The sequence below is a fragment of the Puma concolor genome, chromosome B1 (assembly GCF_028749965.1).
Source record: "Puma concolor isolate L17-30 chromosome B1, mPumCon1.1.hap2, whole genome shotgun sequence".
NCBI lineage: Eukaryota > Metazoa > Chordata > Mammalia > Carnivora > Felidae > Puma > Puma concolor.
Genome location: NC_141670.1, coordinates 173,263,225 through 173,286,858, shown reverse-complemented (window position 1 = coordinate 173,286,858; position 23,634 = coordinate 173,263,225). Strand labels below are relative to the sequence as shown.

General features: G+C 44.5%; 1 protein-coding gene, 1 long non-coding RNA gene and 1 pseudogene across 11 annotated transcripts in view; all 3 read right to left on the bottom strand.

The window, feature by feature from the left end:
• The window catches only part of APBB2 (amyloid beta precursor protein binding family B member 2), a 384,721-nt gene that overhangs the window by 51,589 nt on the left and 309,498 nt on the right, over positions 1 to 23,634 (bottom strand). For all 10 annotated transcript variants that reach the window (XM_086705187.1, XM_086705186.1, XM_086705182.1 and 7 more), the window contains 2 exons: positions 23,353 to 23,499; positions 19,736 to 19,863 (listed from right to left, as the gene is read on the bottom strand). In XM_086705187.1, coding sequence (XP_086561313.1) covers positions 19,736 to 19,863; positions 23,353 to 23,499 — 275 coding nt within the window. The remainder of the gene's footprint in view (positions 1 to 19,735; positions 19,864 to 23,352; positions 23,500 to 23,634) is intronic.
• LOC147582032 (uncharacterized) lies at positions 16,862 to 19,709 on the bottom strand. The gene is made up of 2 exons (XR_015250501.1): positions 18,731 to 19,709; positions 16,862 to 18,579 (listed from the first exon to the last, which is right to left on the bottom strand). It is a non-coding gene; the product is annotated as an uncharacterized LOC147582032 (long non-coding RNA).
• On the bottom strand, positions 22,731 to 22,840 carry LOC147582031 (U2 spliceosomal RNA; annotated as a pseudogene).

The window sequence follows — 23,634 nt, the reverse complement described above, 5'->3', positions numbered from 1 at the left end:
ATCCTGATCAGGGGCTGTCAACTCTTTTTCTAAAGCTTCCTTCCCCCGTCCCGTGTGATCCTCAACACGAGAAACAGCTGGTATGTCTGCATTAATGGCTAAAAGGAGTAGGAAAAAGCACTGGTCCAGAGTTTAGGATTCACGGTTTCAGACACAGCTCAATCGCTTTTTTGGGGGTGCAACACTAAGCAAGTCATGTGAAAGTTCTACGTCTCATTTTCCTGATCTGTAAAAGCCATCGTGATATGTCCTTCAGTCTCTGAAAAGATTCAAGGAGGTAGTGTACACAGACCCTCAGTAAACTATAAAGCGTTGTATTAAAACATGGAAAGAGTCCTGATTACTCCCCCTTCATTCTCTTCTTCATACAATCAAAAGCATTCTTAAGCATCTCGTATAAGGAGAGTATCATGTTGAGTCACACACAAGGAAGTGTAAGGCACCAGAGCTGGCCGGATTTATCATCTTCCTGGGGAGACATACACACCCACAACATTAAGTAACAGCACAAGGTTGAAGAGATTCGGTGCCAGTAATATCTACGTGACTACAGAGATAAAAGAGATTATGGAGCACTGTAGTGGTGTGAATACCTGGTCCCCTTCTTAGGGTAGGAGTGTATTTCCCCACCCCCTGAAGTCAGGCTCGGTCACGTAACTTGCTTTGGTCAATGAAATGTGAGCAAGACGTTGTTTCCAGGCAGACCCCTTAAGAGTCAGTGCATCTTTTTTTCTTGAGACCATGGCTGGCAATAGTCTAGTCTAGTTAGTGTCTGTATCATCAGCCTCAGACACAGCATGAGGGCAACAACTATAAAAAGCAGTGCCTCCAGTCAATCTGCCATGGACAGTTAGCAGAATGAGAGTTGTTTAAGCCACTGAGCCCTTTGGTTGCAGCATAAACTAGACAGTGCTGACTGATACAAAGGGTGACAGAAAGGCTAACAATACAGACGGAACCCAGGCTAAGCCATAGGGCCAGCAATGTCATATAATACTTGACAGGTATATTACAAAGTGACTCATGGGTCTCAAGGACTCATATAATTACTTACTATTCTACTTAATACAACCCTATGAGGACAGCGAGCATGAAGCTTATTCATAACTAATCCTTGGCACCAACCACAGTGGCTGGCGCATAGTGGGGATATAATAAATGGGTGTCTAATAAATCCCCAGAGGGGGAGATGGGACCACATAACAGAGGAAGGAGGGAGGAAAGAAACCCCACAGCTTGACACTTCAAGGTAGGAATGAGGATGATGTGGCCTTGGGCATGAAGAAGGCCAACACAGATCACCTAAAAATATACAGGTACAATTATGCTTAAGTTATCATTGTAAAGCTTAAAAAAAAAAGATGGTGTGCCTTCTGGGTGATGACAGCCATTTCCATTCTCCTCCTGTCCTGGTTAATACACTTCCTTGGTATCATCTGTTTTAATATTATGGTTTCAAGGCCTAAAAGAATGATTAACAACATTATCATTAAAAGCCATCGAAGATTCAAAGACTTAAGATATATACCATTTTTTTAAAAAAAGAACCATTCTAATTTCTACAGCACAGACGTACTAAAACCTGATCTTTTAAAAAAAAACCTTTCCCTCCTTTTTATTTTCAACCCTTGACTTAGTGAATTTAATGAATAGGATTAGGTTAGATCTTCCTTAATAAATATCCTCCATAGCTTCTCTTATGTGAGTAAAAAAGACAAAGCAACTCTTTAGCTAGGAGCTATATGGAGATAAACCAAGACATTTCCTTTAGGCAAGAAAGGGGCACAATCACTGCTAGGCCCCCGAATGTGTGGGGAAAATATATTAAGAAATTCTACACCATCCATTAGATGCAATACTTTTAGTAATCGCCGCTTATCTTGGTAAGGGGATCCCTGCTGGTAAGCAAACTGAGTCTGGCAAGCAAGTACCGTGAGGGCTGAGGTGGTTTCCGTGATACTATTATTCTCTAATTCATGAAGAAAGCCACAGATGTCATTTGGAGTGGTCAATAAATATTAATTAACTGTAGACATACATTTTTAACTTTGTCATTCTTTAAGCTGTTCTGGGATTTTACAGAGGGAAAAATACCCTCAAAATACTCCTGTTACAGAATGCATACCATTTGCCAATTACTGAAAACTTGGGAAACCAGGGGAAAATATCTGTATTTTAAACACCCTCTTGGTTAATGGGGCATTACGACTGGACTCTGTGATTATTAAAATTTATATCCCATGTGCTTCTGTTAAGTGGTTTACAAATAAAAGGCAAGCATTCTATCAGGTCCTTAAGTTAGAAAAATGAAATTTAAAACCAAATGGAAGAAGTAATTCTGTAAATCAATTAAGTTAAATGTTAATTTGAACCACATTCAACCATTTCTCATCCAAAAAAACCCAGCAGTCATATGGCTCAGTCTATTACTGAGGTTAAGAATTTAATTTAACTTAAACTGAGAATAAACTGAGGGTTGATGGGGGTGGGAGGGAGGGGCAAGTGGGTGATGGGCATTGAGGAGGGCACCTGTTGGGATGAGCACTGGGTGTTGTATGGAAACCAATTTGACAATAAATTTCATATTAAAAAAAAGAATTTAATTTAACTTGAAACTCTCTGGCAAAAAAGGAAACATGACAAATGATGCAATTTTCACCATTAACCAAATTCTTTTTATTTTTTTAAGTTTATTTATTTATTTTGAGAGAGAGAGAGGTGGAGAGAGAGAGAGAGAGAGAGAGGGAGGGAGACAATCCCAAGCAGACTTTGCTCTGTCAGTGCAGAGCCTGATGTGGGGCTTGAACTCATGAACTGGGAGTTCACGACCCAAGCTGCAGTCAAGATTTAGATGCTTAACTGGCTGAGCCAACGAGGTGCCCCCATTAACCAAATTCTTTAAGAGACACCATATTCACTGACTGCAAAGAAAGCTACACTCATAAGAATATAAATTTTCAGGGCACCTGGGTGGCTCAGTCAGTTAAGTGTCTGACTCTTGGTTTTGGCCTATGTCATGATCTCATGGTTTGTGGGTTTGAGCCCTGCTTCAGGCTCTGTGTTGACAACATGGAGCCTGCTCAGGATTCTTTCTCTCTCCCTCTCCCTAGCATGCATGCTCTTTCTCTCTCTCAAAATAAATAAATACACTTCACAAAAAATATATATAACTTTTCAGTGAGGTCATGGGAAGTGGCATGCTAAGCAAATACAGCTTTGTTATAACTGATATAGAGTTATCATTTAGAATCCCTACATCAGGGTACCTCAGTGTTTTCTAACCTGGTGAGCCCCAAACATATTGATCCTCAGCCAAGTTCATTGATATAAAGCAAATAATGTGTTTTATGCTCACAAAGTTCAAGATAGCCTTCAACAGCTAAGCTGTGTATTCAGGCCTCTCTCTGAGAGCAGGACATTGCATATACTATTTCTCAAAATGATTTGTCCATGGGATCTTTTAAAAATTAAACAGCAGTTATTAAGCTGGTAGACTATTGTTCAGTTATTTTTTTGGAAAAGTTAACCAAGATCAGTGTTATTCCAATTATGATCAGCTAGTGGTCACAAACAGCATTTTAAAACTTAAATAAATAGGGGAACCTGCGTGTCTCAGTCGGTTAAGTGTCTGAGTTTGGCTCAGGTCATTATCTCACGGTTCGTGGGTTCAAGGCCCACATCAGGCTCTGTGCTGAACGCCTGCTCAGAGCCTGGAGCCTGCTTCAGATTTTGTGTCTCCTTCTCTCTCTGCCCTTCCCATGCTCATGCTCTGTCTCACTCTGTCTCTCAAAACTAAATAAATGTAAAAAAAAAAAAAAAAAAAATTAAACAAAAAAAGTTAAATATATAGAGGTAGCAAAGGAAAAAATCCAAGAACGGAACACATAGGGAAGATAAACGTTGTCGTGTTGAAGCTTTGGTTAGTTAAATGTGAAGACTTTAAGAAGATGGGGGAATTAGGTCATGCCACAAATTACATTTCTTATGGGTTACAGCAAATAGTTTAAAAATCAATGTGCAGAAAAATTGGTGACTAAAAAATGTAGGGGTTCACAAAATAATTTTAAATAATTATTCACATAACAATTATTTGCTTAGTTAATCTAACAACTGTCCTTACAAAATTTATTTTCCTGTGGGTAAATACACATGTAATCAGCAAGTTAAATAAAGCTTTCTTCAGAGGTGCTGGGGTATAAGTCTCCATAGGTTCTGATTGTGAACCCAGAAGAGGGAATGGCTGCTTCAACAGAAGGAAACATAAAGGTTTCATGAAGAGGCTTTCTTTCTTTCAATGTTTTTATTTCAATTTTTTGAGAGAGAGACAGAGCGTGAGCAGGGGAGGGGCAGAGAGAGAGAGGGAGACACAGAATCCAAAGCAGGCTCCAGGCTCTGAGCTGTCAGTACAGAACTGGATGCAGGGCTTGAACTCTTTTGAGTTGTGAGATCATGACCTGAGCCCAAATTGGACGCTTAACCAACTAAGCGACCCAGGTGCCCTTTTGTGATTCTTGAAAGCTCCTGTGCTTTCTGATGGCTTAATCAGCTGTTCCGCAGATTCTCAGCATTTCGTATATTCCTTTGAACTGGCTTTGGCGTCCTGCGGGTTCCCTCAGTCCTGAGCTAAATAAATCTTTGACCTGTTGCTCACTATATATTTTTAAAATTATATTCAAAATAGCCTTATTAAGGTATAACTGACATACAATAAACTGCATATATTTGAAATAAATAATTTGATAAATTCTGACACAGATATACACTTGTGAAACTATCACCATAATCAAGATAGTGAATATATCTAGAACTCCCTAAGATTCTTCTTGCCTCTTTATAATCCCTGCCTTCTACCCCTCTCCAGGTAACTGCCGACCTGCTGTCCGTCACTATAGATGAGCTGACCTTGCATTTTATAGAATTTTATGTAAATGAAATCATACAACATATACTGTGTGTGTGTGTGTGTGTGTGTGTGTGTCGGCGGGGGCGGGGGGGTCTGGCTTCTTTCACTCAGCACAATCGTTTTGAGATTCAACCATGTAGTTATGCGTACAGTAGTTGATTCTTTTTTACTGCTGAGTGGATACTCGTTGTATGGATATACCACAATTTATCTTTTCACCTGCTGCTAGATATTTGAATTGTTTCCAGCTTCAGTTACTATGTACTGCACATGAGAGCCTTTTTTTTAACTTTCTGAAAACTATACTTGGATCTAAGTACTAAGGAGATAGAATCATTAGGGCTTCACTACTCCCTGCAGGTGGGGAAGGTAAGAGGACCCCACGTTGTTTATTCGTGCAGCTGATGGCAGAGTCATAACCACAGTGGACTCGCAGGAGTTGAGTGAATGAATGCACGCATGGAAACAAGTGAATGAATGCATGAAGCTACAAAACGGGAGTATGAATAACTTTGAAAATGGGGTCAGGGGTGAGGCTGACATTCTCAGTTCTGACCACAGATTTGTTTTGGCATTTCAGCAGCAGCTGTGATTAAACCAACAGCAAGGGTGACCCAGCCCTAGGTTAGCTAACTAGGGGCCACCACACTACCTATGACCTTGTGGTACATATGCAATTAGGAGAGAAGCCTCTTTCAAAGGGATGTGAAATGGACTGCTGAATTTTTCGAGTTCAGACATCTGTTTATGGATTTTGGAGTGACTTGTGCCCTCTTATTCTTATCTCTATTCCCATTCCAGTTATGTCCAAAGGAGGATAGGGCAGGAGGGCTGCTGAGGGGCCAGAGCCAGAGGGGAGGGGATACTTTTGATCTGAACTAAATACCTATTTCACAGGTTTGGTAATCAAAGAGGGCTTAATGCTTTTTAAAAAGTGGTATCCCTACCTCTGCTGGTGCTCTATGTAAAATTCCTGCAAAACGTATCCCACACCGTCATTCCCTACTTAGTTCACCTCCTGGGCCAGACCTGGTTTCAGTGCCCACATAGAAATGTTTGGTTCTACTGAGCTTAAGATGGAGACTTAAATTTTTCTGGCTTTGTCTCCAACAAATCTGCAGGTAGGGGTTCTCCCATAGGGGAGTGGCAGCAAAGGATTATGAGATCAAGAGGCGGGAGCCATGAATGATTTTCCAGTAACAAAGGGGCTCTCAACTCCAGCATGACCTGCTCCCTCCCGGGCTGCACAGCTCAGGGTACAGAGCAAGGGCCCAGGAGCTCTGCTGAAGAACGATCTCCAACAGTCCAGAGAGCTCTGTGCAGAAACAACGAGCCCTTGCCAGTGCAGCTGGAGCCATTCAGACTTGGTAACACAGGGTGGTGACTAGGCCTAGAGACGCAACCAGAGGCAGGAGGCACCAGGCCCAGAGAAGTAATCTCCCGCACGGAGAAAGGCAGCCCAGGTCCAGCTGCTTTCTACTCATGGTTGCCTTCCTCCCCGTCCCTCGACTGGTCTGTTTGCCTGGTCCGTAAGCCCTGTCCTCGGCTCTCCCCACCAACCCCACTTTCCTTAGAGCCTATAATTGTGCACCCCTCCCCCAACCTACCCACCCTGGGGACTTTCATTTCTTTCCCTTTGACATGTTTTCAATGTAAAATATCAGACCAAATGACAAAATTTTCTAGGTTTTATTATTTTTCTTATTCCCTCTCTCTGCCACCCAGCTTCTCCAGATACGTGCATGGTGCTAGATCCAGTCTGTCACCCATTCTGTGTTCTTTTATTTATAGTCGAAACGATTATTCCTGCGTTTAGAGAGATTGAGCCTTTCTGTTCTGAACCAACTATGTGGCTCACTTATTTATATCCGGCCTAAAGTCTGATTTAGTATTTCCACTCTCTGGCCGCCATGTCCTTCCCAGCCTGATTCTGCCCCATGGATGTTTTTACCCTGAGAAACTGGGTCCTTGCTTCAGGGCCTGGAGTTTTATCCCGTTTTTGATTCCCTTTTCTCTTCTCTTTTCTAAAGAGCAGATCCTCAGGGTACTCTGGGAACCAGCCTAGAGGGAAAGAATTTCCAGTTGAAGGTCTAATAAAAAAGACACGGGACAGGTGCCTGCACCCAGGCTGTGGGCTGTAAGAGGGAGAGCAGGGTGACTAAAGAGAGAGGCTGGTGAGCAGGAGGAGAGCAGCACCTGGGCCCCAGGGAGAAGCTGGTACAGCTCATGCTGGCTGGCGTATATGACAGCGGTAAGAAGTATCTGAACCCAAGAGACTGGACTGAAAACTCGTTACAGGACAATTTTCACCCATTCTCACTTTTCTCTACTAACAAATAACTCTACCAAATGCAAGTTATTTCCAGGATTTAATTCACAGCCTTGATATTAAAACACCAAGTCTGGCTTAAAACAAGAGCTAGAAGAACATAAAGTCACTGGAGGGAGTGTCTAAACATCAACGGTAGCCTTTGAGGAAGTATCAGCTCATCAGTCAAAACTCACAGGGAACTGGGGCGCCTGGGTGGCGCAGTCGGTTGGGCGTCCGACTTCAGCCAGGTCACGATCTCGCGGTCCGGGAGTTTGAGCCCCGCGTCAGGCTCTGGGCTGATGGCTCAGAGCCTGGAGCCTGTTTCCGATTCTGTGTCTCCCTCTCTCTCTGCCCCTCCCCCGTTCATGCTCTGTCTCTCTCTGTCCCAAAAATAAATAAACGTTGAAAAAAAAAATTTAAAATAAAAAAAAAGACTCACAGGGAACCAACAAGGGACAAATTTTAGATATTTAAAAACAAAGTGATGACAATTTCCCATGTGATTAAACTTCTCCTGAATTTTGTAGAATAGGTTACAGTTGACCCAGGGCAGTCTTTTAAGGAAATATTACTATCTTAATAAAAACAGTACTACTGGGGACAATGCATGACATGTCTATGAAGCCCTGCCATCCTGACAATGATCTGCACTGCAGGTGGACATTCGGGGACACCAAGAGCCCCCGACATCAGTGCACAGGAAGACCCATGTTTAAATGGCAAGTGGTGGGATTCCTACTCCAGTACTGCTTCTCTTGACCTACTGTCGCTCTCAAACACTTGACTGTACTGCACGAGGTGAGAACTCGAGTCCCACCTGATGTTCTCTAATTCTTCCCGGCAACTGACTGTGCTACTGTGATATTGTAATAGGAAGACGACGACCAAAAATTCAGTCCCAGTTCCTGGTACAAAACTCCTAAAACCCTTGTGATTTCCTGAATGACAGGAGCAGCTTTTGTTCTAATACTTGGACTCAGTCCCTGGTTCCTGACATGAGAACTTTTAAAACCTTCCTAATCTCCATGGTGCATGGCTTTCTATGCTACTGTTATGGGCTGCCTTTTCCCTCCCTGCAGATACCTTCAGGATGGGGGCTGGTCACCAGAAAGACTAAGGTATGATTAAAGGGCGGAACTTTCAGCCCCACTCCCAACTCCAGGGAGAGGAGAGGACTGGAGATTGAGTTAATCACCAATGGCCAGTGATTTCATCTATGATACCTACATAATGGAGTTTCCATAAAAAACCCAAAACAACAGGGTTTAGGCAGCACCTGGGTTGGTTAACGCATCCAGATGCCAGGAGGGTCATGTGTCCCAAACTCCCCAGGGACAGAAGGTCAAAGTCCTGTGTTTACCACCCTTCTGGACCTTACCCTATATACCTCTTCATCTGGCTGTTCATTTACAGCTTTCATAATAGACTGGTAATAGTACATGAGGTGTTTCCCTGAGTTCTGTGAGCCATTCTAGCAAATTATCAAACCTGAGGAGGGGTTGTGGGGACCTCTGAATTGTAGACCGGTCAGGAATATGAGAGAGTAACACCCGGGCCCTGGATTTGTGACTGGCGTCTGAAGTCAGGGCAGTCTGGAGAGCGTAAGGGCTCAGCCCTTAACCTGGAGGGAGGGGGGTTCTGTACTAACTCCAGGTAGTTAGTGTCAGAGTTGAATTAAATTGTAGGACACCCAGAATTAGTATCTGCAGTGAACTTGAGAACTGCTTGGTGTGAAAAACCCACACAATTGGTGCCAGAAGTGTTCTGTGACTAGTAATAGATCATAGGAGCCACGTTATGTTCTCAATCATTGGATTTGCCATGAAGTCAAAAATCTCTGATGATTACATCTGAGTAAAAGGGTTCAAAATGATAATCTGTGCATGAAAAGCAGTGGCTACCCATTCATCTGCAATAATAGTAGGCTTTTACAAATTCATCAACCACCTAATCCTTATGGAGCATATGCAACATGCTAGTAACCAAGCTAGGCTCTGGGTTATAACAGTTACAATCTTTTCTGCTCTCTAAAGCACTACTCTGGGGCGCCTGGGTGGTTCAGTCGGCTAAGCATCCGACTCTTGGTTTCAGCTCAGGTCATGATTGCATGGTTCATGGGTTTCTAGCCCTGCATCAGGCTCTATGTTGACAGTGCAGAGCCTGCTTGGGATTCTCTCTCTCTCCCTCTCTCCCTATCCTTCTTCCACTTGTGCTCTCTTTCTCTGAAATAAATACACTTAAAAAACAACAACAACAACTTTGTTTAAAAAAAAAAAAGACACTAATCCATGTTTAAGTGGGTTGTTAGGCTATTTCTCCACTAAAATTACTCTTTCTTCTGTTCTCGGAATGGTCCAAGTATTCCAAAAAGATCGTGGTGCTTTGAGGACTGACACAGAGAATTCCTGAAGCCAAGCATGATGGATCACCTTCACGCTGCGACCAGAAAGGCCCATTCCTCATCTGGCTTGGGACTCAGGGCAAGTGTGAGACGAAAGTTGTTTAGGGACCATCACCAGAATTTTCCGCTTTCTCTTGACACGACAACCTCAAGCCCTCGCTCTGCTGGCTGGTGTCGAAACACGCTTATGAGAAATGCTGGATTATGCACCGAACCAGTTAGAAAAACGGATGACACGTTCCTGAGAAGAAACCGTTGTTTTCACACAGTCATCAACAGGGACGGCACCACCGTGAACGATCTGCTTGGAAATGCCCTCGCACACTCCTTGAGGGGCTTGTTCCTTGGACCATCATTTACAATGTCTTTTCTTAAAGGTGATTCGAAGCTGCAAGTATTAGCAAGCGTCCCAGCATGATTAATAGAAGGCAAGGAAGCCACTTGTAAAGAGATAAAATATAACTACAGTGTAAGCCAGCAAGATGGTCAAGTAAATCCTGATGCCTCCGCTTATCAGGGGGCTGTATGAAAAAGAAATTAACTCTAGAGGTCAAGACAATACTGTGGCGCAGGGAGAGAATTATCGCTCTCCCTGAAGACTTTTCTCCCTGAGGCAAGACAGCACACACCCTAGATTAAACTTTCATCAGCACATCTGGAAATTCCATCAATCTTTCATTACAGTCTGGCTCAGAGAACCCTCTGCCTAGATGTCCTGTTAGAAAGCTCTCCATCCTCTATGTGGAGACCCTCCAATTACGCCTAGGGAAGGAAACAACGACAAAGGGGAAATAGAGGTAACTTTTGGAGTAACTCAAAAAAAAACCAAGGGGCCCACTATTTCTGAATCCCTGTCACCTAAAACAGAACCGCCCTTTGTCACTGGCAACTGCCACCAATTTAGAAGGGAAGTTTCCTTGGCACGAGCTGCACCCACCGCGTGATGCAGCTGAACAGAATGAACACTCACGCTCACTCGCTTGCTCACAAAAGCTTCTCGAATGCCCTCCCCGCCGAAGTGCCCTCTGTACCGTGTGGAAGTGGCTGCCTCCTTTGGCCAGTTGCTAACTCAAGGGTCCACAAGGGAGGGTGTAGCCTGGAGACAGAAACCACCCCAGATATCTGAACAAAGAAAATATCATACAAAGAACTGTATGCAGGTAATAAAAAGGCAAAAAGGAAACAGAAAGAGGTTACCGTGGAGGCAACATTGCTAAGGGGGATGGAGGGGCGGTGACCTGTAGGGTTGAAGGAACAAAGCACAGAGGTTGGAATTATTAAAAGCTAGAAGCCTGGAGGGGCCCCACGGAGGAGAACACTGAGGAAGTGTTCCCTGGCCGTGCTGGCATCTCCAGGCCAGGGGCCCAGACCTTTAAAGAGGCACGGCAGCCAGCTGTGCTGGGGGCTCTGAAGAAGGGGCATGATGAAGCTCGTTCCGCATTTCTGCGAATGTTGGGAACACCTCGAAGTGGAGTTTGAACTGATGCAATGGGGTGAAGCAGCTTTTCTAGGGTGATGCTCACAGGAAGCGAAGTAAGGAGCAAGTCTCTTCCTCCTCCAGCCTTGCAGTCTTCTAGTCAGAGCCTAACAGGCAGCAAACCAGACAAGCACAGACGAATTCTGCAGAATCTCGGCCTCAGAAAGCTGAGCCACCTGCAAAGGGTGGGTTTGGAGCTGAGACACAGCAGCTTAATACCTGGCTTAGGAAGCAACAGGTCACGGGCTCGGGAAGCTGAGGTGACTGGTCTCCAGACCACGCCAGAATGCCAGTTGTGTCACCTCTTCTTTTTCAATAGTAGTTTCACTTGGCAAGTGTCGACCCAGCTCCATTTCCCAGAGTCCCTTGCAGCTGTGTGTGGCCAACAGGATGTGAACAGAATGTGAATATACGTGAGGTGTGCAAGTTCCAGGTCGTCTTGCAACTTAGAAGACAGTCAGTCCCTTGTCCTGGTCAGACTGGAGGGATGGCACGGCCACCACCTAGAAGGAGCATGAACCCGCATGGCACCGAGCCGCACTGAGACGGTACTGCATGTTGCAGACTGCTACAGATAACGTGTCCCTAGTGTTTCAGACAATGGACCTTAGAACACTTGATGCAGCAGCCCAAAACATACCCTAGTGAATACAAAAAGGGTTAGCTCTAGGACAGCAGCAGAGCTGGGCAATGCTTGCAGGTACCCTGAGGAATGCCGGTAGAACGGAGGTATGGGTAGGAGAGGAGAGACAGTCAAAAAGGACTTTGCCTTTCTTACTACGACCTCCTACAGCAGCCCCAAAGATCCTAATTCTGCCCTGCAAGCATTACTATTCTAATGCTCTTTCTCTAAAGGGGAGGAGGGCATCCTAGGTCGCTTATGGCTGGGTTTCAATTCCTCTTTTTCTTTAAGCAACCCTCTAAAGATGTAAAAAATCATTCCTAGCTCAAAGCCATACAAAAAGAGGTCTCAAGGCCCTACTTTGTCAACTTCCGCTTTCATTCTGCAACTGTGGTCTTATCTCTTCAATTAAGAAGCCAGATCTTGGGGCGCCTGGGTGGCGCAGTCGGTTAAGCGTCCGACTTCAGCCAGGTCACGATCTCGCGGTCCGTGAGTTCGAGCCCCGCGTCAGGCTCTGGGCTGATGGCTCAGAGCCTGGAGCCTGTTTCCGATTCTGTGTCTCCCTCTCTCTCTGCCCCTCCCCCGTTCATGCTCTGTCTCTCTCTGTCCCCAAAATAAATAAACGTTGAAAAAAAAAAAATTAAAAAAAAAAAAAAAAAAAGAAGCCAGATCTTTAAGGACAGGGACCAGGCCATAGACTTCAAGGGTCTCCCTCCCGATCCCTGCTTATTTTAGACCATCTGTCATCTCTTGTCAGGATGAACAGAGGAGCCTCCTATTCAGACAGATGAAAATCTCAGGAGTCTGGTCTCTGTGCTGTCGGAACCTGAAGGATCATCTAAGGTAAGTCACACCCTCTGTCCTGAGCCTCCTAATCTCTAAAAGAAGTTGGGAGATATTGTTACTAAACTACTTTTTCAATTTAAAAGGCTCTGAGTCAGTTTTATGTATTTTAATAATTAATCCCAGTATTTCTCAGGACCTTTCCTGTCCCCACCCCCAAATTAAGCAGTGTTTTTAAAAGAAATTAAAACAAGACAACAGTGACAGGAAAACAAGAAGAACTATGTGTAACAAGAGCCTTTTAAAACAACTTAAACCAGGCAGGGTCTTGCTGGCTAAAACCAGATGGGACCATCCTAAGAGATGAGAATATGAAAAAATATATATATTTGGTATACTTGAGACTCACTATATTCTTTTTTTTTTTTTTTAATTTTTTTTTCAACGTTTATTTATTTTTGGGACAGAGAGAGACAGAGCATGAACGGGCGAGGGGCAGAGAGAGAGGGAGACACAGAATCGGAAACAGGCTCCAGGCTCTGAGCCATCAGCCCAGAGCCCGACGCGGGGCTCGAACTCACAGACCGTGAGATCGTGACCTGGTTAAAGTCGGACGCTTAACCGACTGCGCCACCCAGGCGCCCCTCACTATATTCTTTAGATAAAAGTTTCCTGAGATCTTGACCAGATAAAACAATTATGTCAAGGTTAAATTCATTTGGAAATTTATGAATTATCTATTATTAGAAATTATTCATCAACTGCAACTTCTTACTCAACACAGCTCCGGAGGCAAGGGAAACAAAAGCAAAAATGAACTATTGGGATCTCATCAAAATAAAAAGCTTCTGCACAACGAAGGAAACAATCAGCAAAACTAAAAGGCAACTGACAGAATGGGAGAAGATATTTTCAAATGACATATCAGATAAAGGATTAGTATAAAAAATCTACAAAGAACTCACCAAACTCAACACCCAAAAAACAAATAATCCAATAAAGAAATGGGCAAAAGACATGAATAGACACTTCTCCAAAAAGGACATCCAGATGGCCAACCAACACATGAAAAAATGCTCAACATCACTCATCATCAGGGAAATACAAATCAAAACCACGAGATACCACCTTACACCTGTCAGAATGGCTAACATTAACAACAACAGGTGTTGGCGAGGATGTGGAGAGAGAGGATCTCTTTTGCATTGTTGGTGGGAATGCAAGCTGGTGCAGCTACTCTGGAAAACAGTATGGAGGTTCCTCAAAAACTTAAAAATATAACTAACCTATGACCCAGCAATTGCACTACTAGGTATTTATCCAAGGGATACAGGTATGCTGTTTCGAAGGGACACATGCACCCCCATGTTTATAGCAGCACTATCAATGACAGCCAAAGTATGGAAAGAGCCCACATGTCCATCGATGGATGAATGGATAAAGACGATGTGGTATATATATACAATGGAGTATTACTCGGCAATAAAAAGAATGAAATCTTGCCATTTGCAACTACGTGGATGGAACTGGAGGGTATTATGCTAAACAAAGTAAGTCAGCCAGAGAAAGACAAATATCATATGACTTCACTCATATGAGGACTTGAAGATACAAAACAGATGAACATAAGGGAAGGGAAGCAAAAATAATATAAAAACAGGGAGGGGGACAAAACAGAAGAGACTCTTAAATATGGAAAACAAACAGATGGTTACTGGAGGGGTTGTGGGAAGGGGGATGGGCTAAATGGGTAAATGGCATTAAGGAATCTACTCCTGAAATCATTATCGCACTATATGCTAATTTGGATGTAAATTAAAAAAAGAAAAAAAGAAAAAAAATAAATTATTCTTCAAAACTAGGAAAGAGATGTATAAAGCATCTTCTAGAAAGAGAGGTTTCATAATACAAACTCTAAGCATAAATAATGTCACAGGATCAACATTTAACCTGAGAAAATACTTAAAAATTTTTTTTCAATGTTTATTTATTTTTGAGAGAGAGAAAGACAGAGTATGAGTGGGGGAGGACAGAGAGAGAGGAAGACAGAGAATCTGAAGCAGGCTCCAGGCTCTAAGCTCTCAGCACAGAGCCCGATGTGGGGCTTGAACTCACAAACCGTGATATCATGACCTGAGCTGAAGCTGGACACCTAACCGACTGAGCCACCCAGGCACCCCATCCGAGAAAGTACTTTATAAAAAACATTTGTGCCCAATGGCTGTGGTCATTGCTATTAATTATGAAGGGATTTTATCTTCATTCTAGCAGGCCTGACAGAATCTCCATTTATGAATAGTTACTTGTTAAAACTAATTCCAATTTTTCTTAAAAACAAAGGCAGCAATCTAGTGTTGGCACTAATTTAAATGAATGAGTTGACTGACCAGAGGAGCATTTTCCAAAGTGTGTTCCATGTGACTGCATTTCCATGAAGAAAAGGGTCCCAGTGAACATCAGCACAGGAAAACCTCCAAGAGGGTCCAGAGTAAAGGGGCTCTTTGCACTTTGTTTAACCCAGTTTCCTAACAGACTCTAAAATCTTGTTTTTCCCTCTCCGGGACAGCATATGAACATTTTACCTCATTAGTTCCCCATAGACATGGCTACGGACGTCACTCCGAAACCCTCTGACTATCCCATCTACACAGTTTCCCTTCTCATGGGAAACAGACGGGATCGGCAGATACTACTGCATATTGGCAACACACACAGGGGTCTGTGTGTCAGATCCTTCCCAGAAGACAGATCCATATCTGCCACCACGGATATGGTGTTAAAGGCCCCCATGTTCAGAAACTATGTTTGCTTGCTTTGGATACCTGTATGACGGAAGAGGGAGAAAGCTGTTTCCCAGTGTCTGAATGAGTAAGAAGAGAGCTGTGGCCAGCAATCAGCATGGGCGCCTGAAAAACAGGCTCCTGAAATCATCCCACCCATCCTTGAATGACAGCTGGCAGGCTCACAGAGGCAAGAGAGGTGGCTCTCTGGTGGTCTGCCTCAGTCACTGGGGGCAAAGTGCCAGCTCTAAGGCCCATGACCATTTGTACCTGTGAGGATGCCCTCCTTCCCACAGCAGGAGGCAGCAGGGAAGGTGAATTTGGATACTCCCCAGTACTGCCTTGCATTGGAAATACAAGGCTTACGAAAATCCTTTCGCCAGTCTGGAGGTCTGAGAGCCTTGATCTTTATCTTGCTGGGATCAAAAGGAACCAAAGTACAGGGGCGCCTGGATGGCTCGGTCAGTTAGGCACCCGGCTCTTGGTTTTGGCTCAGGTCATGATCTCGAGGTTTCATGAATTCAAGCCCCGTGTCAGAGAGCATGGAACCTGCTTGGGATTCTCTCTCTCTCCCTCTCTCTCTCTGCCCCTCCCCTACTCATGCTGTCTCTGTCTCACTTAAAATAAACTTAAAAAAAAAAAAAAAGAAGCCAAAGTATAGACTAGCCAAGAGAGAGGAGGTAGCTCTCTCTTTGTTGGGCAGCAATGCAGAAGTGCTCTACAAAACACCACAATAAAGGCAGGCACAGCCCTCGAGAATAAGGCAAAAAGTTCAGCCCAGTCCAGCGATGACCCACACCCCACAGAGAGCCACCATCCGGTGTGACTGCAGCTTCTTCCATCACCCATGGTAAGAGGGTTCTCCAAATCAACCTTGGGGATCAGTGGGGGGTGTCACGGACAGATCACCTCCCCACCCAAAGTAAACTTACTCCCTAAGAAACTTCTCCAGAGGAAATCAAAAGCCTTGAGATAGTGCTAAACCCAAAATAACTTTAAACAAATTCTGAAATTCCATGGCTCAGTGAAGCACTCTGAATTTCAAGAAAGATTTTGTGCCCTTCGAGCCTCTGGAATGCATACTTTTCTTTTTCATTCGAACCTCAAGAAATCCCCTAGGAGCCCTTGCAAACGAATACACTGCCCTGGTTTGATTTTCTGTGTGTACCTGATCCCACTAACTGACAAGCAGATTATTACAGGGTTAGAGGGGAAGAAAGAGAATGGAATCGCAGGAGCTCGGGCTTGCAAAGCAGACAGCAGAGGGTCAGGTTTGTGGTAAGTTGTCCATAAATGTTAGGGACTGTCACTGGCATTACCATGGTTATCTTATTACTCACCAGAGAACACAGAGCCCAAGTTCCAAGGACTGTGCCTCTTGAGTTATAAATCAAATCAACAAGTCTTTGCTGGGCACCTAGAGTGCTGAGCTGGGCATGTAAAGGGCTGCATTCACCATATCGTCTCTTCCTCACATTTCATTAAACATATCTTTTTAGAATTCAGAGACACGGGGGGGGGGGGGGTGGGGGGAGAGAAGAAATCCCTTAAGAGATTCCATTTTCTCAGTAAGGAAGGTTACAAAGGAATGCAAAACGGGCTCATTTTTGCAAGCAAAATGAAACACTTTTATGTTTTATTCATACAAAATGAAAACCCCTTTCCTTTGCAGCATTACAAATTGAATTTGCTCGTGTAAATTGCTATAAAAAAAAAAAAAAGAAAGAAAGAATTAAAAGCAAAAGAAAGTTAAAAAAAAAAAAAAAAGCAGGAATACAAAGGCCCTTTCTTCTAGGGAATGAAAGCTCAAGGGACCAATGGGGAGAAATAGAACCTTTCACTGGCAAACATACTTTTTTATTTACTGCTTCCAAAAGCAATCCGACTCAAGGGCCCCCAACCCAGTGCAGAAGCTTGAAGTCCTGACAGCCAGTGTGGAACTTGAGGGAATTTCTAAATGACACTTATCTGTTAACACTGAGTAAGAATAAGAAGCAGTTTCAAAAACATGGTTAACCGAGCCCACATTTCAAAAAACATAACCAAGGCAATGTAACCGAATTCATACTGCTATCATTGGGGGGCTGCGGGGGGGGGGGGGGGGGGCTCTTCTTGCCTTGGAAGTTGGAGGATAACTGAACTCATCGTGTCTGGAACAGCCCCTCATCCCCCTGTATCCAATGATAAGCTGTCCTTGAAACCTGAGGTCTGACTCCTCCCATATTCACCCTGTCTTTGAAAGGAAGCTGTGTAATTAGATGTATCTGCTGGTCTCTGTTCCCTTCACGAATTAAGAGCTAACCTTCATTAACCATTTACCACGTCTCCATCACTGTGCCAGTTAACAATACGGACACAACTGTATATATACACAATATATACAAATGCTTTGTGGCCCCTATTATGATCTCCATTTCACAGATGAGAGAAACTGGGATTGAGAGCTTGAATAATTTTGTCAACTGGATTTTTGAGTATTTTTTTTCTCCCTGAACATGTGGCGTTTGGCCTCAACTTCAAAAACTGGGTAGGCTGAAACCGTCATCAATGAAAATCTGCTTATGGTCTAATCTTAAGAAAGGTTAACAATCCCATCTAGTTGTACATGCATATAATGATCTTTACCGAGGCTCCTGCCTTTAAAACAACCTTGGGGGACAGGAACCAGGCAAGAATCGAGCATCCTACACCCTTCCATTAAGGCTAATGTTTTCAATGATGAGCAAACCTCATCAGGTATTTTCCTTGTAAAATTAATCAATTCATATCAACTCATCCCTGTGGTGCTATAGCTCTGGCATGGTTAAGTGAATGACAGACAGGTGTATACGCACAAATTATCCACTCATTTCCCCCAGTGCACCTGGCCCAGCTGTCACCGTTCATCACTCCGTTACAAAAGCTCAAAGACACAACTCGGGGTGCCTGGGTGGTTCAGTTAAGTGTCCGACTTCAGCTCAGGTCATGATCTCGTGGTTGGTGGGTTCGAGCCCTGCCTCGGGCTTTGTGCTGACAGCTCAGAGCCTAGAGCCTGCTTCCGATTCTGTGTCTCCCTTGCCCTCAGCTCCTCCCCCACTCACACTCTGTCTCTCTCTCTCTCTCCCTCAAGAATAAATAAACATTAAAAAAAAATCCAAAAGCTCAAAGACACAACTGTGCTCTTAGGAAGCTTTATCCAATCAGCAGGCACAAGACACTCCCGCTTTCTCTCTTGCAGACCATTTATTCTTATGTCTGGTTATAGCAAAAATGCTTGTTCTTACACTGATGAGTGCATAACCGTTTTTCTTTCTGCTTGGAACCTGAAAACGGGGGTTCAGTTTTTAGTTTCGGGGGAACACAAAGAACCAAAAAGGTGGCTTGCTGGAGGCTTGCCTTTGTTTTCCAAAAACCAAAGCAGATCTATGTGTCTTACGTTAATTTATTGTACTCGTTTAAATAACTGGCATCCACAGTTATTTAACTCAAAAGACTACCAAATCTACCCGGGATAAACCAAGGCAGAGCCCCCAAGAGAGGACCACACGACCCAATAAACCAGAATGCCCAGGAATGGAACCAGAATGCCCAGGAATGGAGCCATAAGCCCAGAAGAGCATCTTTCTGTCATCTGGGATTTTCACTTGCTTTTGTCCATTTTCAACAAAGAAACAACTAATCATCGTATGCCTGATCCCTAAATGCTAGGAGATCCTCGGATACTTTGAGAGTTGCCAAAGGTTAGCTATAATTTAAGAGCTGAATGCATTTCATGTAGCCCAATTACTTAACAACGGTATCCAAGTATGAGGTCTGTGGTAACTGCCACTTTATTATTTAGAATATGTATTTGGATTTCCTTATTTCCAGCCATCCTAGAGAACAGACGATTCACAACACATCTAAGAAGTACTTGCTGTAAATAACAAACGTTCAGCAGAATTTCAGAAAAACACTGAATGGAATTTTGAGGTGACCAGACATATCAAATGTTAAAAAAGTTCGGGCAGCCCCAAACCCCAGAAGTTCCTGATCAGCATGATTTAATGATCTAAAGCTCGTGGTACAACCTCTCCCTTCACACAAGCCCTCTAAGAAGGAAACACCAACAGGAGGGCTTCTGAAATGGCTAAGATTAACCCAGACTGCAGAGAAGAGGGGGAAAAAAGGGCAGGGGTCCAGAGAGCCTGGGTGAGTCAGCAACTCAGATGAGGAGGACGTGCAGGAGGAGAAAGATGCAGAACTCGAAGACAGGATCCAGAGTTGCAAAAGGTGTGAGGGGCAGAAACCAGGAAGGGAAGTGGTTTGGAGGGTTTATGAGGCAGGGACAGAGATGTGCTTTTACTCTTTCACGTTTCTAAGGACAGTCTATTGACACCTTTCATGTTCAGTGAGGGACAACAACAGCGAGGCCACACTTTGGTGTGAAGGAAGGACTGGAGCGGGGGGAGAGGGGAGGCACCAGCGCGGGGTACTCACCGGCCGTTGTCGCGGCCCACACCCCACACACGGATGCTCGCGATGGGCTGGGAGTGGAGCACGGTGCGGTCCATGGGGTCCACCAGGCTGAGTGTGTCGTTCTCCAGGATCAGGTACATGTCTTTCCCCTGGGGTCCCAAAAGAAAACACGCTCTTTTTCTCGGGAAGCTATGGGTCATGATGCCTACAGCCATCTAGGGACATCGTTTCAAGGGGCAAAAGAAACCACCCTTCAAGTCTGTTATTTGTTTTCCTAAGAGCAACATCCTCTCCTGACTAAGCATAAGTCTGGGGCACCTGGGTGGCTCAGTCGGTGAAGTGTCTGGCTCTTGATTTCAGCTCAGGTCATGATCTCACAGTTCGTGAGATCAAGCCCCATGTCAGGCTCTGTGCTGGCAGGACGGAGCCTGCTTCGGATTCTCCGTCTTCCTTTCTCTCTGTCCCTCCTCCACTCATGCACGCTCTCTCTCTCTCTCTCTCTCTCTCAAAAATAAAGAAACTTAAAAAAAATATGCATGAATCTTTCATACTCTCCCCACACCCAGCTTCTCTCTCCCTTTCCAAGTCCTCTCAAATGTATCCTTAGCCTGCCTTCTACCCAGCTCTTGTTTTTCATTATTTACAATTCTGAATCTTGACTCGGGGAAAAAAGGCTAATGGAGGGGTTCCCTGGAGAATCTGGTCTTTCGCTAACTCCACGCCTGTCATTCTCATCACCTGTCTCTGTCCATCCCTTCCTCTCTGGTCAGACCCTAGCAGGCATGTCCCCGACGGCCTTCCCACAACCATTACCATCCCATCCCTTGGTATGTACAGTACTTTGCATCTATGTGATTTGGTTGACAAACAGCAGGTGCATTTGTGGCATCTCTTGGTACCACAACAGCTAGTGTTTATAGGACTTTATCGCATTGCAGATATTATGCCATGTGCTTCGGGCACATTGGGTCATGATCTTTCTGACTTGCCCTGAGAGCTTGGTGTGCTATTATCTCCGATTCACAGACAGGGAAATCGAGGCTTCAAGGTTAGGCAACATGCTCCAGGTCTGACCCAGAAACTGTGAGGCCTTTAGCGACACGGTGCTGCTGTAATACCACAAGGAGAGGCCGAGGTTTCTCACTGCTTGCATGGCTCTTTAGGGTTTGGCCTCCTGTCTCCTCACATATGTTGGCTCTTTGGGGCCAAGAACACTGGACTATTCAATTTTATTCCCCCTGCAATTCCTCAGGCATCATTTGAGAAATTACTAAACATTTGCTGCACACTAAAAGACGGTGTCCTTTCCCCCACCCTTAGCTGAGGGCAGCCCTCTGGTGGTTTTCAGGAGATGCAAGATGGCTGTGCCTCGGAGAGCTGGGAATGGAGAGGGGGCAGGTCCCAGGTGGTGCCAACCAGGTGATGCACACTGGGATTACTGAGAGCTGTCTGGGCATGTCTGGTGCCTTCTCCTTCCTCTCCGTCCTTCCCCCAGGAATGAAGCACTGACTGTAGCCTAAGAGATCTTCAGCCAGACCTGCTAGTGAGTGGCCCCCAGTACAACTCCCATCTGGTAACCCCCACCCCACTTCTGTCCAGCTGCTGCATGGCAAACACCTTGCAGATACTAACACACTCTGAAAGCCTCTGTTTTAATGCTTTATGGGATGTGAGCCATGGTCCCCCTCACTGAGCAGGGTGATGCATTTCCTTTGAGCTAACTCAGCTTAGAAACCCCAACCGGTCCTCCCAAAGGTCCCAGAGGCTGTCTTTGTTGGTTGGTTCTACTGGCCATCTTTACACTGTTGGTCAGAACCGATGCCAACTTCCAGCTGGTCGTCTAAACTGAGAATGGCTGGCTGAGTACGGAGTGTCCCCAAATGAAAATACAGCGTGTCTTCTGCTGGGTCATTCAGCACACTCATAGCTTCCCATGCACATCCTATCGATTTTCTCATTAACACACGGCAGCTCTGGGCTGCCCAGTATGAAGTCTTGCTAATTGGTTTTTGTTACCCCAACAGCGATGTGTATGCAGCCGTCATCTAAAGATGAGACACTCATCCAGCACTCATGACTTTATTTTCAGTCAGTCACTCAAACATGTAAGGAGTTGTGCTGTATGTGTGAGGCATGGCAAAAAGGCAGAGCTCATAACCCTAAGCGTTGAGCTATACTTCATATACTATGAACCAGAAACACTGCCTGAAGAGTTTATTATTCAGAAGAGGAAAGAACTGAGAAAAACAGGAATGGCATAGCAGGGTTAAGTAGCAGATTTCTGGCCTGGCTGCTCCCTCACCCTATATCCCCATCCAAAGTTCTCTCTCTCTCTCTCTCTCTCTCTCTCTCTCTCTCTCTCTCCTGTAGGAATCCTGCCAAGTGGAGATTGCTTTAGAATTTTACTAAGCTCTTCTAAGTATCTAATGCTAAGTATGGTGGTATTCATCAGTCACTCACACATTAGTATAAATTACTTTCTTCTAAATCCTAGCTGAGATTTGTTCTTTTGGTGGAATAGCATTTTTAACTGAAGGAGATGGCAGGTAGATAATTTGGTGGGAAAGACATGTCTGGGTATTTGGGTGGGAGGTGGGAAGTAATGCAGTGAAAGTATGGGAAAGCCAAATACCAAACAAATGTCCTTTTCTTGGACAGGAGAAAATTTTTCCTTCTTTTCCCCATGCTCGAGATCTGAAAGTCTGGACGGCAATGCAGCCCAGCCCCATTCTAAGGTACAGAGACTCCTCCACGGGAAGCCTTGGGAGCCCGCTCTCATTATGACACAGCTCCTAGGGTAACGTGATGGGGGCTCCAAACAGCCCATCAAAGGTGTCAGGGCTCTGGTGACCCTGGGCATGGTTTAAGGGTCATGGATTCATGCAGCGAGCACTGTTTCCAGGTGCTTCTAACATACCTGCTCCCCAGATCTCCAAGCATGGTAGGAATATGGATTTTCCCGTTTGATATGATTTTTATATGAATTTGGTATTTTTACCTATTTCTTTCCTTTCTGAAATGATGTCAACTAACATTTCAAAAACAGAATTACCTTATTCAAAGTGAGAAAAGAATATATAGGCATCCATTCTACACTTGATCTTAGCCAAAAGGCCGAGAAGCGATATAGGCATCCATTCTAAAAGCTCAGGTATAATACTGATTTTCAGATTATAAATAAAGCAGAACGTGTTATAAAAGGATAATTTGTCAACTTTTAGAGTACAGGGACATCAAACATTGCTGCGTGCATGTGTAGGGGTCACAGTACCCTTCGAGAACATACTTTCAGAGAGCTCTTCTCTCCTTCTTACATAAGGGTGCATCCGATATTGCATGCAAGTTTCGGGGTTTCGGGGCCCTAGCACCCATTCATACATCTCTGGGGCTCAGAGATACCAGGTCAGACCCTGTCATGTAGACACAGAACTGTTCTCTGCCAGGGCCCAGTCCTCGCTGGGATCTTGGCTGGGCTAACAGATAAATCAAAGGGTACACCATGCTCACACTACCTGCCTTTCTGGGAAAATGCACCTGATAAACATCCTCAGTATCACATCCCGCGGAGCTCTGGCGTCTCACAAAGCACAGCAGAGCATAAGCAAGCCTGCCATTAATTATTCCCACGTTTTACTCACCTCTCCCCAGATGCCGACCGTATCCCGGATGTCATTTTTGCAGTAAGAAAGCTGCCTGATGCAGTTGTTGACGGCAACGCTGCTTTTACCAGGGGCGAGGTCCTCCTCTGCCATTTCCACCCATCCCAGGGAACGCACAGCAAAACACTGGAAGACAAAGCAGAGGGCATGAAAGTACACACTGATCATGGCCCCTCTCCTCCAGTGTGCCCAAATCCCCTGCAAGGTAGCCCTAATGCATCTTCAGTTACTATATCATGTCTGGTCATCAAATTCAGCAAA